Source organism: Corvus hawaiiensis, chromosome 3 (assembly GCF_020740725.1).
Source record: "Corvus hawaiiensis isolate bCorHaw1 chromosome 3, bCorHaw1.pri.cur, whole genome shotgun sequence".
NCBI lineage: Eukaryota > Metazoa > Chordata > Aves > Passeriformes > Corvidae > Corvus > Corvus hawaiiensis.
The window spans coordinates 15,570,604-15,584,913 of NC_063215.1; the positions used below are offsets into that span (position 1 = coordinate 15,570,604).

The window sequence follows — 14,310 nt, forward strand, 5'->3', positions numbered from 1 at the left end:
AGGTATTGTTCTCTAGATATTTGAAGTTTAAAAAAAGAAAAGACTAAAAGATGGTTTTCCTTCTTCACCCAACCCAGGGTCCCACAGCTATCTCTAAGAGCAGATGACCAAACACACCATTTATCTGATGATTAATGATTAATGATATCAGTAAGATCTAATCACTGGGGGCTGAGATATTCTCTAAAGGGATAAAGCTTTCCCCTCATTTCTCTGCAGGTCCAGGAAGCAGCAATATTATCATTATTTCAAAGATCCATTGGGCATAACTTGAAATGTAAAACCAGTGTCTGACACATATTAAACATTTTTCCTATTAGCTTAATCTTTCACCATTCTTCATGTAAGGATTGTTTTACCACAGAAACCAAGACTATGTGGATCATAGGATCTCAGAAACAGTCCCAAGGGATGAATTCCTAACAAAAAACTAGCTGTCCATCAGCAAACGGGACACGAGACTTAACTCTCTGTAGCTCTCAAATCTTTCCTGATGAAAGCATTTACTTCTCATAGTGCATTACGCACAAAAAGAGAGGCCAAAGCTCCAAGAGGTAATCAACAGCTTCAAATAAAGCAGGCTGTGGCAGACTGTGAAAAGTAGGCTTGGAATAAGACAACTCCATTCACTCCCTGCTTCTGCCAGGCAAAATTTCTGATTGACTGGTGTGCAGGAAGTGGTTACCCCTCCAGGAATCACACCAGACTGTTAATGTGCCTTCAGATTCACAGGCTGACTGTGCCCTGTTGCAGGCAGGAGCAGCTGCAATTGTTCTCTGACCTCTTCTGGACACAAATTGCTGTAATCACCCCAGGAGATTTGAGAAATCGGGATTTTCTACTCATTACACTCTGATGTTGCAGTTACTTCCTGAGGACAAGGCTGACATTAGGTTGCTTTTTATTCCTCCACATTGTCAAAATCTCAATGTTTGACATATAATGTAAAGTGAAAATGCATCAATTAAGGAAGCTTTCTTACCTGACCCCATGTGTTTGGCTTTTTTAACAAAATACAGTAAAAAATGTAACAAGAGAAACCACGCTTGAGGTTACTCTTCTCCCATTTTATCTGCTGCTATTAAAAGCCATTAATTTTAACAGCAATAAAGAAACACAGGGGATAGCTAGGGATCAGTTACACATAAATTTACCACCAACATTAGAGTGTTGCATCATCAAATATATCCAGTTTTACTTATCCCTTGGTGTTTTTTCCTCTACTAGCCTAATCACTTTCCACTTTTCTGTGGCAAGTGCAGACAGCCTACCAGACAGCCATTCTGATTCACACATGAATAAAAACATCTGCACTTTCATCACTTCAAATCTCTCCTGTTTCTCCAAACTCCATTTCAAAAAATATTCCAACGGGCCATTTAAATTTTCATTGAAATTTATTTTGGGGAGTATTAGTTTATTTTTTTTGAAAGAAATAAAATACTTATCTCCTCAATTCTTAAGAGGATCAAGTGTCCAAACAACTGGTATCGCAGTCAAATTCGAAAGTAATCCATTTTCAGTAAACAAGTGTTTCATCTAGGCTTGGACATCATCTGTTCAAACTAAGCAACAGCAGGACATTTCAATCCTTGTGAGAAGAGAGAATTAAAATAGGTGGGATCAGATGCACAGCTTTTCTCCAGACTGTACAGGAAAAATCGACTTGCATTACAGCAGGCACATATACCAAAACTGAGGCATTTAGACATCAGTAGCACCAATAAGATTAATAGCAGCCACAGCAAGCCTTGTTCTCTTGTGGAATGACTTCTAATTCCTATCTAATCTATCTCTAATGCGTGCACAACTACAGTATCTATTACCCCATAAGAGCGATGCTTGGCTAAAAGGGACATTCTTCCTACCTCCCATTATAACTGATTACTTGGCCATCATATCCATTCCTAGCAGTCCTAGTTCCAGTTCCTATTTCCCAGGATTGCAGACAGATTAAATCTTTCTGCCCTAATTGTTTGCACATTGATCCTTGGCACATACCAAGAATCAAATGAGAAGAGATAGCTATAATACAGGCAGACCATACTCAAAGATCAGAAGTTTTACTCTTTTTCTACATCACCTAAATATATAAATTAACACATTTGAATATAAATTAAATGCTGCTAAATCATACTTTGGTCCAAACTAATCTCAGTATTTTATTACTGTCTCCTTTGTGCTCTAAACAACACAGCCTTAACACTGAGTTCTGATGCTTTTATCACTTAATTTGATCAAAGATTTGACTGCTAAGAGAAGCCAAGAAAAAGCACAAAGCCCAATTTGCTGAGAAGGAAATGCTGGTATTTAGGCAGAAACAAGCATTACATTTCAGTGCTTCAAAATAACATGTCTGGTTGTCCAATTTAGCACATCCCTATTCCAGTTCCTAATACATTCTTCTCAGGCCGCTGCAATCACTGACCTGTTACCAGCATCAGTGCTGCAAGGCCTTTATTAGAGATGTCAGCTAACAGTCCTCCACCTTGAATTCGACTTTGGGGTTAGGATTTTTTAATTATTTATCAGGGTTTTCTCCCTAGGATAGCCTTGTGTATCCTGCTAGCTTCAGACTCAGGGGAAGAGCAGTCACATACCATCTCCCATGCAATCAAGAGCAAAGGAGCAAAGAAAGACCAGCAAGTCAGGTAATTGTACACCCAGACAGCATCTCTCAAAGAAGCACCAAAAATACTGTGCTTTAAGAGAGGGAGTGCTTGAGCAGCAAGAAGCAAACTTCAGTGTTCCTTCCTATGAAGGAAGAGGTTTTGAGTTCTATAAAGCTTATTCACTTTAAATATGCTTGAAGAAAGACAGGCTTGCAGGAACAGTCCTTGTTGGATGTTAGCCTGTATCATGGATAAACTCCTTTTGTACAGCAAGGCAGTAGCCATTTTCAGTCTATCCCACTGTCATTTCACCTCACTGCAGATCATTTCCAGGCTCCTTCACAGACCAAACACCTTACACCAGTTACATAAAGCATAGTCATTTTTACTGCTCTGTTTAGTGTAGAATAACCATGTTGTAGTGTATGCATTGTTTTCACTACTGTTATGTATTAAAACCAAGACTTAACTGCATGATGCAGAAGCTCAGAATACTGCCCCCCTCTGAATTAGCTGAATTTACCCTGAAACATCATCTGTTTAGTGCAGTCCATCTGAAAGTCAGAGCTAAGCACAACAATTTCACTAGACATCTACCAACCACGAGTAAGCAGCTATTTCCTGAAGAACTTGCATGTCCTCAGAAAAACTGTGATTTAAACAGAAATCAGCACACAGCTTTGCCATTGGAGCACTGAAACCAGCACAACAGAGTCCAACCAGCTCTTTATTACATGAAATACTGTTCCCAGGTAATAAAGAAAAAGCAATCAAGTCCAGAAGCCAGCTGCATCTTATTTTTCAGTACCCAGAATACCCAATTTAGTTCCTTACCTTCCATACCAAGTTTCTTCCTGTTCTTTAATATATTTCAAGACAAATAGTTTAATTCACAGCACCATTTTTAAATTACATACCCAGAAAGAAGTACAAGTCGTAAAAGGTTAGGCTGCAAAAGATTTTGACATGCATTTTACTATTGTTGAATATTACAAGACAGTTGTTTATTTTAAACATTAAAGTGCCAGGTTTATGTACAAACTTAAAACAGTAAAAATGGTAAACTTAAAACCTGCTAAGAAAGCAGTGAGGTCATCATGCAGTTGCCTCCAGAGTTTTCTACAGGCTATTCAACAAATTTACAACTGGAATTTCTCAGCTGTTCCTGTTTATGGTGAGAACAGAAGCCAGGGGTCAGTGCCCACAACCTCCCATCTTGCAGAAGGAAGTACCTGTATCTTTCGTGGAGTGGAGTAGCATGTACTGTTAAGATACACCTAAGCATTCTATGCATTAACACCATTGGCCAAGTCTAATTAAAAAGGGTTTTTACTGCTGGAGCTACACCAGCCCTCTAAAGTACACCAATATCACCACACTTTACAAGAGTGGGATTTCAGTACAGGAACCGAGTCACACTGTGACTCAGCACATTGAGTGTTTCCCTGTAAACAGGGCAGGATGCACATTAACACACATGGTCCCAGGTCACTTAAAATTCCGCATCCAGGGTGAAAGAGTTGTCTGTGGGCTTCGACATGACTCCCATCCTCTGATATTCACCTACTCGCTTCTCAAAGAAATTTGTCTTGCCTTCCAGAGAGATGTTTTCCATGAAGTCAAAAGGATTCTCTGCTTTGTATATCTGAAATACACAGGCAATTCTACAGTCACTGCAGGTGCTCACATTTTGAGTATGCAAGAGCATTAGAGATCAGTTGGAAGGAGTCTAATGGCAGCATCAGCAGGCTGACTATGTAGTGAACAAAAAATCTCTGCCCCAAGCCTTTATTCTATTTGTTCCTGTCTTCTTTTAGGTGCAGTAAACACAAGCACAACTACTAATATAGCTTTTTCCATAGCATCCTTTTGGCTTTTCTTCTGTGGGTCTTCAAACAGGATGTAGCAGCATCTACTGCTAAATCATTTTACAAGTTAAAACAATATTGCTGCAGCCAATTTAGGATTTGGATTTCTGAAGGAAATTAAATTTAACATTATCTTTCCCCCATGAAATATTCAGTGTATTAGAGCCTTACCTTGTTAAATCCCAGTTCCAACATAAGCCGGTCTGCCACAAACTCAATGTACTGTTTCATTAAAGTGCAGTTCATGCCAATCAGCTTTACAGGCAGCGCCTCCGTCAAGAATTCCTGCAGATAACAAGCATTTTATGTACAGAAACTGGTATTCACTCTCTATCATCTAGGTTAATTTTATGCCCAACAGCTCCCCAGCTTTGTTTGATTGCAATGAAGTTCCTAAACAAGGGGCAGACAGTTACCTGTTCTATGAGAACAGCATTCATGATGATTTCCTTTACTCTCTCCTCTGATGGTTTGTGTATCAAGTGCTTGAACATGAGGCAGGCAAAATCACAGTGCAAACCCTAGAAAGAAGTTTCAGAAAATTATTTCAGGAACACTGATTTAGAAGAGCACAGAGTAAGTGGCATCACCTTTGCCACATTACTGTTCCCTACAGACAACTTTCTGCCTCACCAGAAGGCATCACAAGCAAGTTCTGCCAGTGCGAGGCACAGCAGCTGTGAGCATTGGTGAGAACCCTCCAGCTACTTTAGAAAAGTAAAATGCTAAGTTCATTCATACACTTCTGCAAGATCCACAATGACACATGTTTACACACTTTGGTGAGCTTTATAGTCTGCCTGTTTCTAAATATACTCCTGTTTTAAAATATAGGCTCCAATTGAGTATCATTACTTTAAGCTACTGTGGCACATTACCATCTTAACTGCTAGAATTTGACTCATACCTCATCTCTACTGATGAGTTCATTAGAAAAAGTGAGTCCAGGCATTAATCCTCTTTTCTTCAGCCAAAAAATTGATGCAAAGGAGCCAGAAAAGAAGATTCCTTCCACAGCTGCAAAGGCTACTACACGTTCTCCTGTTGAGAGAAGATTGATAGTAACGTTACCCAGAAAGCTTAGCAGGATGGATACACAGAAATTGCAAATAGACCAGTGAACTGCATCCTGCAAAGCAAATGAAGTTGTTTTTGCCTAAGTGTTTTTTGCCTAATAAGTTTTAAGGACTATGGCCTGTACTTATAACTTATTAAAGATTTCTGATCATTAAACAAAACAAACATGAGAGGAAGTAGGAACTAATCAGACTAGCTATAGCTACTAAGTAGCTGAAGCCAAGGCTCCTTCCCCGTGGGTCAACCCCCAACATTATCCTTTTTCAGATAGCTCACTAAAAAGAGCAGCCATTTTGGCAGCTGATTTAAGTCAGTGTCTGCTAATCTTTGGCCATGAAAAATGCTTCAATACTAGTGAAATAATCTGTACTATCTCATCATCTCACCTTTGAAGCAAGACATGAGGCATCACCAGGGCAGAGGAGCTACAGCCTCCAACCAGACATGTTTGATGGCTAAAGATGGCTGTAACATGTCCTGACATGTGGCAGCAATTTACAGTTTGATCATATAGTCAGGCATATGATGATTGCCACATGACATTATTCACAACGTCAGCAATCTTACAAAGATTTCCTGTCAGTAGCTCATTTGAAGATGAAAACTATTTTCTTCATGTTCAGGATTATAGCAGTGTCTTATACTGGAGAGCATGTACTCTGTGACAGCAATAATCCCTGTTAACTGTGAAGTCTGGAGAAATGGTGGTTCCTTCCATCTTTAGGGAAGGAATTTCACTTTGCTTCCAATAGCTTAGCTCTACTCACCATATGTTGCTTTCTTGTCCCCAATCCAGCACATGGCCCAGTCTGCCTTCTTTTTAACACATGGTAACGTTTCAATAGCATTGAAAAGAAATTCCCTGAGAAAAATAAAACTCATTAGGATCAGATCTCAGCACAACAAGGATTCACTGCCATAAACAGTCTTGATCACTTAAGCATGCTCTGCACCTTCATGCCGGTAATTCTCCTTCCCCCGCTCACCTGGCACCAACCTAGCTCTATTTGTTCCAACCAACTACCTTTTCTTCACCTACCCACCACATCAACACCCAGTTCACATGAATTCCCATGACAATAGAAAGGGGAAAACTGTTTCACCAAGTGTGGTCGTTGAACAAGGCTTTCAAAACTACAGATTAACCAGGCTCCACTTTACAGTATGAAGGCACCAGACCTCTCATGTAAGCAGCTCTTGCTGGAATTTAGCATCTCAGAGTCAAAATGACACAGCAAGCTTTCTAAGTAGCAGTAAAACTCAGTGTAAAACTTAATATATTCCCCTTATTTGACTGCTCCATCTTCTACATTGTGTAATTCCTTTATTTCAGTACTGAATGATTTCAGTTTCACTCTTAATATAAGCAAGGTCTTACACCTCAGAGGAAAAAAGATATTGTGAAGTTAAACTGCTCTTAAGCAGCAGTGGCATTTTATATAAGTCTAATTTACATCCTAAAATTAGTCTGAAAGTCAGAGAATAAGAGACATGCATTAGTTAAGTTCTGAATATTTACTGAGTTCTGAACTTTTCATCATCAAACAATACAAACCTCTCTTTAGAATCCTTAATGTAGGTGTCAATAAGAAGACTGTACATTTCTGAATGTATATTTTCCATGGCAATCTGGAAGCCATAGAAACAACGAGCTTCTGTGATTTGTACTTCTTGACTGAACCGCTCCACCTAGAGGAAACAAATAAGCATTTGCAAGTTTTTGTAGGTTAGAGGGATTAATGCCATATAGACCAGTTATTGATCAGCCCACAAAATCATCTTCAGATTAATTCCAGACATGTGGATTACTAACAGCAATATGCAAAGCTGTAGGCCCTCAGAGTTTCAAGTCGTGAGGTTTTCTTTGGTCCCATGGGAAATGGGAAAACTTCTTAGTTTTACTTATCCCCCATTAGGGAGAAGAGCATAGAGGGTAGAAGCAGAACATGGGCTCTGAAACATTCAAATGTTACTGTACAGCAGCACTCAGTGTCCCATGGGGATTGGGCAAATTTGGGGATTACAAAACCGACCCCAATTTGGTAATTAACACAGGACAGCACTACATGTTGTAATGCTGTAACATTCCATCATCCAGCAAACCAGCTGGATCAGCCACAGCAAGCATGTCAAACATGTGAGTTATCTGCCCAAAGTGGTATTTCTGTCGGGATTTTCTACACACTCACTAAGTTTTCGTTGACAATGCCATCGCTGGCAGCAAAGAAGGCAAGGACATGAGAAATGAAGTACTTCTCCTCAGGCTTCAGGGACTCCCAGTGCTGGAGGTCTTTGGAAAGGTCCACCTAAAACATTGCAGGACAAATAAGAAACGGGCGCTCCGGTGGGAGGCCCGTCCCTGAGCACCGGGGCCGCCCCGGGCACCGCCCCAGAGCTGCGGGCAGGAGCGGCCGTGGCCGCCCACCCCTCACCTCCTCCGCCGTCCAGAAGGAGGCCTCGGCCTTCTTGTACATCTGCCAGATGTCGTGGTACTGGATGGGGAAGATGACGAACCGGCGGGGGTTCTCCCGCAGCAGCGGCTCCTCCTCCTCCACGCCCCGCGGCACCTGGAATGGCGGGAGAGGGGCTCGGGCTGGGCTCGGGGCGGCTGAGGCGGTGCCGGCCTTTGGAGGGAAACTGAGGGGCGGCAGCTCGGGCAGACCCCCGAAAGGGAGTGGGGCCGGGAGGACGGAAACTCCTCCCCGAGGAAGAGGGACTGGGCAGGGCGGAGAGACCCCCCCCCTGAGGGAGAAGAGCCCGGGAGAATGGAAAGACCACCCCCCGAGGGAGAAGGGCCCGGGAGGATGGAAAGACCACCCCCCGAGGGGGAAGGGCCCGGGAGGATGGAGAGACACACACCACCCCCCCCTCCCCCCCCCCCCCCCCGCCCCCCAATAAAGGAGAGGGGCTGGAGCGAGGGGGTTGTGATGCAGTGCCCGGAGGGGACCAGCGGGCTCGGTCGGGGGCAGAAAAGAGAGACCACCGATGAGGAGAGAAGAGCGGAGCAGAGATTGCCGGAGCCTCCGGGGAACAGGACAAGGGCGGGCTCGGTGCCCGGGGGTTCTGCACTCACCGGATTCTCGTTGCCCTCCTGGAAGATCTTACGGGCTGTCTTACTGGCCAGGACACGGGCGCTGCTGAGCGTGGGGGGCTGCGGGGAGAGAGGGGCAAGGTGAGCGCGCTGCAGCGCTGCCGGGCGGGGGGTGGGAGGGCGGGCGGGCGCTCACCGTGTTCTCCTTGTCGCTCAGCGCCAGACCCTTCATGGGCGACAAGCTCTTCATAGGAGACTGGCTCTTCTTGGGCGAAACCCGGGGCTGGTCGTGGCGCACAGCGAGCGGGACGCGGGCGGACAGCATGGTTGAAGCAGCAGCGGCGGCAGCAGCAGAGCGAGCGGCAGCGGCGGGGCGAGCGGCAGGAAATGAGAAGTCCCGCGCCGGCCCTTTATATCCCCTTCGAAGTTGGCGCCAGAACGGCCGGCCGGCCACTCACAGCCCTCGCCACGCCCAGCGCCGCCCGCCCCCGCGCTCCCATTGGCTGCCGCCGCGGGCGGGGCCCCGCCTCCCGTTGTGGCGGCGGCGGCGGCGGAGGGAGAGCCCCGCCCCTCGCTTTGGCGCCAGCGGCGCGCGGAGAAGGCGGGAGAGCGCGGCGGGTCCCGCGCCGCTCCTGCGCGGAGAGGCCCGAGCGCGGGACCTGCATCTTGCGCCTGTTTGGGAAAGATTCGGCTGCGATGGAAAAGTCCAAAACTCTTTTCTGGATATGAGAACGTAGCCTGGGCTTGGGGTACAGATCTGGAAATGCCACTTTGCCTGGATTTCCCCCTTTTCTGGTCCCTCCTGCTTACCCATTCATTTTCACTTTCAACACTGATCTCTGAATTTGGATAGAGATTCCACATTCCTGTATTTGGAGGCAGAAATTGGCTTCCTGAAGAAACTGGCTCTGTGTGCCACCCAGTTTCACGTGTTTTAAAGAAATAGCACAATAAAAGAAGAACACATGTATGAAGAAGAGGTGAATATCCATAATTTTTTTAAGTCAGCATTTATTTTTTATTAATTAAATTGCAATATCGTTCTCATCCAGCTCCACAAGGGAACTGCTTCTGCCAGCTAAAATGTTTTCTGTTAAGCAGTTTTAATGAAACCAGGAGCTCCATGAGACTTGGACGCTCTTCAGTCACACAGGATGCAGAATGGCCTGGACTGGTCCCTGTCACCTGAGCGTGTTCTCAGGGACAATGAGTTACATGGCCCAGCACTGCATTATGCTTGGCTGGAGAAGAGGCAGGTAGAGCAGGAGAGTAGCACAACTATATAATGGTACTATGTTAAATTTACTGGATTTGGAAGAAAAACAAAAGTACTCCCCTCCATCACCACCTCTGACACTGTAAATTCAAATCGATTATTCATTTTAGCAGGTCAGTTTCAAAGTCACAAATTTAGCTCTGAGCTCTCCCCAGCTGGGATGTTATCAGAAATGGCCAACAGAGACATTAGGCCTGTGTTTTTTCTTGGTCCTGTTTAGGACATCAGACTGGTGCAGACACCCACCCAGATGTTCTGTGCGATTTTCTGTGCTAAATATTCATCCCAATATACAAACTTAAATATACACCTCCATCCCAGGAGAGGGAGCACCACAAAACCCCATCCTAGTAGGCAGCCTGGACAAGCACAAACACACTCCTACTCTGTCCCAGGAAGCTGGTCCCAGAGGCAGGAGTACCAGGCATCTCTCAAAAGGCTTACAAGTGTCCATGTAACACCCTATTATCTCCTGCCACCTCTACAGCTGCTGGGATAGTTGGCAGAGAGCTAGAGCAGCACCCTCCCCATCCCACCCAAACTCATTTACCCTCCCACCCCAATAAAGAACCCCAAAGCCACCACAAGCCCTGGGCCAAGGTCTGTCACAATGCAACAGCTGTGCTATCTCTGCAGTCCAGCTCCTGTTCTCAGAAGCCCATGGCAGGACATCAAAGCCCTGTCCTGAGGATGATGGCTCTGTAAGGAGAGAAAAGCGCCAGGGAGAGCACAGAGAGAGTCTGTGAGGAAGTGTGTTGCAACTCTGTGCTGCTGGAGCTGCCACGACATGGTATTTAGAAATGAGTGTCCATGCTGAATTTTCCAATTACAGCAGTTTAACCCAACTGCATTTGTTCCTCCTTCGTGTACATCCTTCTCCCTGATGCAACTGCATTTTGGGATGGGCATTTTCACAGCAGCTTCTTTGGCAGAGCTGGGATGGGGGGCTGTTGCCTTGCTCTGAAGTGCTCATCATCACACCAGGGATGTCAGCTAGCTCCTGCCCTCTCTTTGGGTGCGTGAAAGAATGCTCTGCCCTTATGGCTTCTGGCCACTAGTTCTGAGTACTGTGTGTTTAAAAAAAACCAGCCCCAGACTTGTACTGGTTTCTTGCTTTCTTTGTTTGCAGGAATCCAGACACTCAGAATGGTGGAAGTAAGAGCAGCCTGGGGCATCTGGGTGAGGCAGGCGTGGGGTGTTGTGTAACCACCCTGTTCGAACTGGTGCCCCCCAGGCCCCCACGCTGGGGTCCCAGCACCCAGCTCCACCCAGGCCCTGACAGTCCCATCAGCTGCATGTGGAGCTCAGCAACAGCCTCTGTCCCAGCCAGTGCTGTTGTGGCACACTCAGTGCCAGCATGGCAAAGCCCCATCTCACCAGACACAGCTTACAGCCCCCAGGCCTCACATCCCCATCACACGTCTGATTCCTCAGGATGGCTACTGCCATGGCTCTCAGCTCACTGACCTGCTGGTAACGCTCAGGACAGGGCTCTCCTTACTCAGAGGATTGGTTTTCTTACATTCTAACGCAGATTGCCTACAGAACAGATAGACAGGTTGCTGACTGCCTCCCACCACTGCGGCAACTGGTCTGATGAAAGTCAGTGAGGAGAACTGACTCATCACTAGCTGAGGACTCAGTGTTTGCTAATGGTTTTCTCCTGATTTGTTTGCATGGTCTCAAGCAGCCACATTCATCCATCCTGAAATCTTAACCCACTGCTCAGTCTGGAAAGGTTGATATTTGTATAGAGCACCATGCTCGAGGGCCCCTGCTTTGGTCTGAGTTCCAGGTGCAACACAAAGGAACCTAAGAACTCTAAATATAAGCTGAGGCAGGGTAGGTGAGCAGGTGAGGCCATCAGCCAACACCTCCAAGATGGTAGGTGGTGTTCTCAATGGCCTCCACTTTCTCCAGCAGGTTTGGAGGTAGGCCTCAGCATTTCCTCACCCAGCTGTGCTGAAGAGAAGAATGTTCCACACTCCTCCAGAACTGATCTGAACCATAAGGACTCAGACCAAAACTTCAAAAATTTGAATGATTTCCCCCAATAGCTGTCTACCTGTTTAGAGGTGGTCACCCTCCACTAACTCCAGGATTTACAACTGCAAAAAACTTAACTGCAGGGCCAAGGCACTTCAACAGGTTGTTTCACTGAGAAATCTAGAGCAGAACAAAACAAGTCTTCAATAGCATGATTCTGGCTGGGTATCACGTTTGCCAATGCAGCCCATTCATTTGTAGCACCATCATTAGCCACCTGCTTACCTGACAATCAGCCTCTTTGAAGATAACAAGCTGTTGGAAAGCAAAGTCCTCACAGGGTTAACATCCCCAGTGTCTTGAATTTTTTTAAAACCATAGTTCTTGCCTATTCAAGGTCCTTACTCAACATTTACAACTCTCAGGACAAAGTCTGCAGATAATATATGACCACATATGGTGTTTTAATGGTATAATTGGACATGTTGTTTCTTTGCTGTTCATGGGCACAGTGCTGCAGACATAGTCCCACAAGTGCCAGGTAGATGATGCAGCATTAAAAGGCTTTCAAGAGCTGGAAAAATTAAGCTTTCCAAGTAGCTGCACTTGCTGGCCATCGGCAGTCAGTAATACACAAGAGCAGCACTGATTCTGATGCCTTCCTCAGGATCTCTGAGCACGCTGTGGAGCTGGAATAGCAAGGCCCAACACTGCATTCATACCTATGTTCAAGAAGGTAGTCACTTTTCCTGGCTGGTAGCACCACCTCCTTGTTTCCTGCAGCAGCAGAAGGCAATGGCTCCAGCCTTTTGGCCCACCACTCACTTGCCTCAAGCAGGTTTTGTCTCAGTTCCTGTGCTCTGGTCATGGAGACAGTGGCTGATCTCTTGCCACACATGGACAACTACAAGTCCCGCTCTAGCAGCCTGTCAGTTACCACAGGGCAGTGAACTTTCCTGAGGGTTACATTCCTCAGCACTTACTCATCCAAAACTGTCTGTTGGAGGATGCAGCCCCAGGTCCCTCATTTCTGGGCAGGCTGTGTTGATTATGTTGAGCAGGGCTACTGCACAGCAGCATTTCTGGGACATCTCATTGCTACCATACACACGCAGTGGTCTGAGCCACCCTTTCCCTCTTGGTCCAGAAGACAACCTTGCCATCTTAGCAAGGCAGCCAGGAGCCCCCCTGTACTTCCAAATGGTTCCAAAGAAAACCAGCCTCAAATCATGAAAGTCAATAACTGACAAGACAAAGGCAGGACTTCAAATAATTTTTCTTAACTGGGTCAGCAGTGGGCAGTTTGGTTATCACCCAAACCTTACTCACCTGTGGGGAACTCCTATGTATTACCCATCCCTGCTCTATCTTCTTCCAATGACCTTCTCTTCCCCAGCAAAGACTTTTTTTCCCCCCCTGGAAAATGCAGATTGTCTTCAACAAAGTGGATACCTCCTACTACCAGACTTCCTGGTGTATGTGGGTATTTCTATCCTAAGAAACCACCTGGTCAAGATTGTCATGAAAAGCCTGAGAAAGGATGCTGCCTCCCACCTTTGGGACACACATTTTAGCCCTTTTCTGCTCCGGATGCCCATGACATTTGCACTCATCCAGCAGTGCAGAGAAAACAGGGAGACTTATCATTCCACGTTTTTCTGGTGGCATCTGCCAGACACTTCCCTGCAGAGCATGAAAAGGTTCAGTATTTGTCAGGATTCAATTATAATTTTGCAAAAGAAGGGACTGGGAAAAGCCAGCTCCTTCCATACTCTGTCCTATTGTTCTGCCATGGCAATTTTATTGTAGGGTCTAGCAGTGACCTCATGGTGATAGGAGAAGGTGCAATGGACTGTTTACCTGGTCAGTCCCTGTGCACAAACTGGCAGCAGTAGAAAAGATCCCAAATACATTCAAGGAAGTGAAAGATGAGTTAGGAATATGCCTATATATGAATGCAGTAATTAACCCTGGGAATTGTAACCAGGGGAAAAAAAGAGAGAAGATGGAAATTAGAAAACTAGAGAGAGGCAGGTGCCCACAGCACTTAGGGGACCATGAAAACACATAAAATTTGGTTTATGTTGCACTTGCATTCAAAGGGATAACCACAGTTAGATAAATTGATGCAGGTCTGATATTAAATGAGACAGAGGCCTGCATGGGAATGTAAAGGGGTGTAATGGGTGACAAAAACAAAGATTGTCATCCATTATCCTTTTGGCAGTACAGTCAGGCTGATAAAAAAAAAAATCCCTTGCTTTTAAGGGTGCATTTGATTCACTGCTTTATGATGCTGAGAGGATTAAAACTGGCTAACTGATAGATTTTAAAAAGTCACTGTAGGGGCATGTCATTACCAGCTCATGTCCTGAGGTGCCTGCAAAGTTTTATGTGGTAGATGTGGTGGGTAGTGAATGTGTGTAAAAGTAACCTGTCCTTGGTATTAATGAATGCAAA

At 45.3% G+C, this 14,310-nt stretch overlaps 1 protein-coding gene across 1 annotated transcript; it reads right to left on the minus strand.

Annotated features, from left to right (window-relative positions):
- Positions 1-3,326: 3,326 nt before the first annotated feature.
- Positions 3,327-8,966, minus strand: RRM2 (ribonucleotide reductase regulatory subunit M2). Its single transcript, XM_048299683.1, has 10 exons — positions 8,785-8,966; positions 8,631-8,708; positions 7,990-8,124; positions 7,747-7,863; positions 7,113-7,246; positions 6,325-6,419; positions 5,388-5,521; positions 4,897-5,001; positions 4,652-4,765; positions 3,327-4,257 (listed from the first exon to the last, which is right to left on the minus strand). The coding sequence occupies exons 1-10, from the start codon at positions 8,911-8,913 to the stop codon at positions 4,105-4,107; spliced, it is 1,194 nt and encodes a 397-aa protein (XP_048155640.1). The 5' UTR covers positions 8,914-8,966; the 3' UTR covers positions 3,327-4,104.
- Positions 8,967-14,310: the final 5,344 nt, after the last annotated feature.